General features: G+C 38.2%; 1 protein-coding gene across 1 annotated transcript; it reads right to left on the bottom strand.

Moving 5' to 3' along the window:
* Window positions 1–1,161: 1,161 nt before the first annotated feature.
* Window positions 1,162–4,437, bottom strand: LOC139579312 (GTPase IMAP family member 9-like). The gene is made up of 2 exons (XM_071407871.1): window positions 4,116–4,437; window positions 1,162–2,725 (listed from the first exon to the last, which is right to left on the bottom strand). Exons 1-2 carry the CDS (start codon window positions 4,138–4,140, stop codon window positions 1,644–1,646), a joined length of 1,107 nt encoding a protein of 368 aa, XP_071263972.1. The 5' UTR covers window positions 4,141–4,437; the 3' UTR covers window positions 1,162–1,643.
* Between the last annotated feature and the right edge of the window lie 917 nt (window positions 4,438–5,354).

A 5,354-nucleotide genomic window follows, 5' to 3' on the forward strand; every position in this document is an offset into this window, starting at 1 on the left:
TCACTGGTCTGGGTGGTGCGTGAGATTTGAATTGAATTCAAACAGGTCCTTCTTCTTCCCTCAAAACTCAAAGTGTTCTTCCAATAACCCACTATGATCCAGGTATCCTCTCAGTGTTCTTCCCATAACCCTCTATGATCCAGGTATCATCAGCGTGTTTTAACAGCCTGTGTAACTTTGAAACATCATGAAAAGCAATTCTCCTCTTTGTACTGATTATTCCACCCAAGGTTCCGTGTTTGTGTGTTTGTGTGTGTGCGTGTGTGCGTGTGTGTGTGTGTGAGAGAGAGCTTGCGCCTGCTTGTGTGTCAGAGGGAGAGAGATAGTATGTGTGTGACTGAATGACTAAGGTTTGTCCCCTGATGTCTGTATTGAAATGGTAAATGTCTGCTGGTTGTTTCCCCGTACCTGTGTGTGACAGATTAGAGAACTGACTGTAATAATTGTATATGAAGTGAGTGAGGTGTACATCATCTTTACTATAATTACTGATGAAAATCACTGCACTTTTGATTTCATAGGCCTGCTGGTTCCTTGTCTGTTTGGGATGAAATGGCACCCTATTCCCTATATAGCGTACTACTTTGAACAAAGCCCCATGCATCCTGGTCAAAAGTAGTGCATTATATATGGAATAGGATGCCAATTTGTCAGTCGGTCCCAGAGTTTAGGATTTGTTTTTCTCCCTCTGCTGGCCTGGAGGACTCAGACAGACCAGGCCACCATGGCTCACATATGTGTCTCAATAACCGTCAATGGCTTCCATTCCTCATAACCTTTACCTCTAGGAGAAGCTATACAGGACCAGGAAAAGGTTTATATATCAACTAATATGAGGGAACTTAAAAAGATTCATGACTATTTGGCTATAGCTATTAACATTCATAACCAGTTCTAACCAGTTAATCTATCTAGTGATCTGTAGGAAAGGAGGAGGAGGAAAGATAAATAAGACTATTGGGACGTAGCCGCTCTCCCTTAACTGTGTTGGCCAGAGAGTCTCTTTATTACTTCACTGTTTAAACAGCATGATTTACAGAGTCTGGACAACTGTGTGCATCCATCTAAAGAATTCCACTGTTCTGTCCCATATTGATGATGTCATAATGACAATGGTATGAACACCGACCCATATGTCCATGGAACGACCGAGTCATGGAGTGTAATGCACTGAATGAAGACGTTTTTTATTTTTTGTTGTTGATTAAAACATATTTTATTTATAATGCCAATGCATGAAAACTACCCTGAAATCACGTATGTAGCTAATTACCAGCTTTAATAAACTGTCATGATGATTATTTGTGTTATTTTAAGAAAATATCCTCATTGAATATAAATGAAAATATTGAATGTAATCTATTGTAGCTGGCATTTGTCTAAATTCTCATTACATAATGTTTACTATTGACATAAATGGAAACAATCACAGACACAGCAGAGCCAGGTTAAATGTCATAGAGATTTATGTAAGCTATAGAATATACATCTATAGAAGTCAATGGGTCCACAGTTACAGACTATAACATTAGAATGGCAACAGAGTACACTGTATGTAGATGCATTCAATGCAATGCAATACAATTGTAATTACATTCAATGTGACTAAGCTTGGGACTCTCGAACAGCATTGTTTCAGATGTTCATTGTATACCGCAAGCACCTTTTACTGCTTTCACCACTGGTTCAATAACTCTTTTAATAAAACCATCTATAAAGCCATTTTCTCCTTCAGCTCTCTCTCTTGCCTCCCTTTCATGTTTTTCCCTCACCTCCTTTATTTCTTTCTCTTTAGCCTCTTTTTCCAGTTTCATTTTCTCCAGTTCCTCCTCCCTGAGTCTCTGCTCTTCCTTCTCTCTCTGGATTCTCTTCTTCTCCTCTGTAATCGCTTTCTCCTGAGCTTCTTGTTTCATTTTCTTCAGTTCCTCCTCATGTCTGTGTTTCTGCTCTTTGTTCTCTCTCAGGATCCTCTCATTCTCCTCTTTAAGCTCTTTCTCCCGAGCCTCTTGTTTCATTTTTTCTTTCTTCAGTTTCTCCTCCTCTCTGCGTATCTTCTCTTCTTCCTCTCTCATGATCCTGTTCTTCTCTTCTTCAATCGCTCTCTCAGCCTTCTGGAACATCTCAGTGGTGTAGTGGCTTCCTCCATTCACCTTCACCATCTTGTTTATCTTCTCAAGCAGCTCAGTGACCTGGGAGGGATTCTTATCTTTCTTGTTGAAGACATGATATCCCCCACTGCATTGGGAATGTACACTATCCAGATCTGAATTTTTAAGCAGGAACTGTTCAATTGTAACATCATTATCAACAAGAAGGTCTCCATTTGTGAAGAGAACCATGGTGTATTTCGATGCTTCATCACCAAAGAATCTCTTAATTATCTCCAGAGTTTTCTGCTCCTCTTCAGTGAATCTTCCCAGTTGGATCACAACCAGGAACACATGGGGACCAGGTGCAGAGAAAGAGATGCATTTAGCAATCTTTTTCAGTGACTCCTCATTGGAAAATGAAGTATCAAACAAACCTGGGGTGTCAATAACAGCTACACTTTGCTCACCCACCTTCCCTCTTGTCTTTTTACAGTCTTTTGTCTGAGAAATAGAGGAAAATGTTGATGTGAAAACTGTTTTCCCTAGAATGGTGTTTCCTGCAGCACTTTTCCCAGCTCCTGTCTTCCCGACCAGAACAATGCGGAACTCCTCATTTTGTGTAAGCAGTTGGATTCCTGTGGTTAACAAAAACACTTGTTAAATTTTTAAGAGGTCTAGACTTCATGTACTGCTTGTTAGCATATTTTGAGTAATTTGCAAAAACAATTTGTTTCACACTTCTTAATTTTAACACAAAGCAGTACTTCATGGTCTGCACAAAATAATCTGTGAGCATCGCCTCTACAGATGCAGGATCTTAATTTTACCCAGTTTGCTACAGCAGGAAAATAATGCTGCAACAACAGGAAATGTGAATTATTATATGGATTATAATAAATGGGCATTTTTGTCGGGGTTAACATATTGTTCGTTAGGGAAAATCAAGTCTGAACTTTCGAAGTGGACATTAGAAACTTTAGAGTACTTAAAACGCAAATCCACTACAATTTTGCATTTGCTGCTGTGCAGGAAAACCTTCAGCAACAAAATATTTATAAAATTAAGATCCTACATCTGTATGTGCTAAACTGTTTTTAGGCGATTATAATTTTTTTGGTAAGTTGACTCCCATCAAATACCAAGCAATCTCTTGGTTTTAATATATAAATAAAGGCCACATGTAACGGCAGCCTTCCTCCTCACGAGAAGAGAAGGTGTAGCAGGGATTGGACCAAGACGCAGCGTAGTTTGTGCTCAACATATTTAATAATGACGATAAACGTGAACACTTAACAATTACAAAATAACAAAATGTGGCAAACAGATACAGTCCTAGCTGGTGCAGAGAAAACACAAAGACAGGAAACAACCACCCACAAACCCCAACACAAAACAAGCCACCTATATATGATTCCCAATCGGAGACAACACAAAACACCTGCCTCTGATTGGGAACCATATTAGGCTAAACACAGAAACAGACAAACTAGACACACAACATAGAATGCCCACCCAGCTCACGTCCTGACCAACACTAAAACAAGCAAAACACACAAGAACTATGGTCAGAACGTGGCACCACAGCTCAAAAATAAATGTCAAATCCATGTGTTCCTTTTTAGAATCATTACAGCAGGTGAGAAAGAGAATGAAAGATAGAGAAGGTCGTGCTCTAAAACAGTCATATACAATAAGCGCATACAAGAATAAAACACATTGTTAGTTATGAATGTAAAAAAATAAAGACTTACCTAAAGTATTAATAAAACATGTTTCAATTTATTTATTTATTTTTAAATATGAATTACTCCACTGACTTGTACATTATAATGTAACTAATAATGTTAACATTTTGTGTCAACTTGAACAGGAAATAAAAGCAGTGGAGTAATATAAAATAATGCTCCCCACTGCTATACATCAGTATATTTCTAGAGCACATGAAGTTCAAAGGAAAAAGCACATAAAAAACAAATCAATACCATTGACTTGAGTTCCCATCTTTATAAACTAAACGCTACTCACCAGACTGAGACACTTTGCTGTTCATGTTTGCAGTGAAGATCTGTCAGTATCAAGCACTGTGTGAGAGTAGTAGTAGTAGAAGTAGTTTCTGTGCTCCTAAAAGGATACTAAAGAGATACAGTGTGAGAGTGGGTCTTCCCACTTGTTTTATACAGGATCTCTCAGGTGCCCACGCCCTGACACACCCACAGGCTTTCTCTTAGCTTTCATACAATTTCTGAAATCCTTTCCCACTAGTTATGGCTGTAATACAATAGAAATGTTTTGACTGGTCTAATATTTAACTATTCAGTCAAGTCAAATCGTAATGAACTAGTAATCGGCAGTATGTTTGGACTACTATGTTTGGACTACTAATTGAGGCCGAATATATTCAACATGTTTGAACATTTTCGGGATGCCGTAGGTGCTCGTAGAGTGCCCGGGAGCCTATGGGAGCCATCATCCGCAAATGGGTTATGTGCTTACACTTTACGAGACTGTGGCATTATGTTTTACTCTGGGTTTGATCTAAAGATTTGGTCAAATGTGCCGGGAGCTGATCAGGAACCTGTAGATCGTACTAAAAACGTCTAGTGTCTGCCCGGCTTTAGTTTCACATATTGTTACTCAATAAGTCACACCTTAAGTGACCTCATTTGCTATATTCTATAGGTTGGGTATTGAAAGCCCCACATTGTGAATAATAATAGTTCTAATGACAATACTAATAATATACTAATACTAATAATACCTTTATTTGTAAAGCAATTTTCATATACTTCAAAATGCAAAGCAAAAAGCAAACAATAACAACATGGAAGATCAGTAGGCTTAACTATATGCCACCGTTAGTGTAATGAATATACAGCAGAAAAGTCTGCTTCCTCTAAGTCAAGTGGTGTTACAGAACATGTGTCTTTGCATTACAACTTCCTGCCCCCTGACACATAACGTATGTATTGTCTCATACTAAATGATTGTTCATTTCTCTTTACTGATGATGTCTACCTATACACCCTCCACTATCTGTCTTTGGACAGTGATGCTAAATTGTTACATTTGGCTCTGTACTAGAGCATTTTGAATTTGAGATCAATGTTCATATGAGGTGACAGTATAGAATGTCACCTTTTACTTGAAGGTATTTTCTTACATATCTGAATTACCATTTAGAAAATGAAAGCACCTTAGAGATCTAGTCCCGCCATTTGTAAACGTCATAAGTATTTAGACAAATTTCACTTATAGTGTACCAAA

This window comes from Salvelinus alpinus, chromosome 6 (genome assembly GCF_045679555.1).
Source record: "Salvelinus alpinus chromosome 6, SLU_Salpinus.1, whole genome shotgun sequence".
NCBI lineage: Eukaryota > Metazoa > Chordata > Actinopteri > Salmoniformes > Salmonidae > Salvelinus > Salvelinus alpinus.

Bases quoted from the DNA above. Each gene is read 5' to 3' on its own strand.
- LOC139579312 (XM_071407871.1), bottom strand. From the start codon at position 4,140: ATGAACAGCAAAGTGTCTCAGTCTG. The intron at 2,726-4,115 runs GTGAGTAGCGTT...TGTTAACCACAG, and splicing joins CAGCAAAGTGTCTCAGTCTG to GAATCCAACTGCTTACACAA.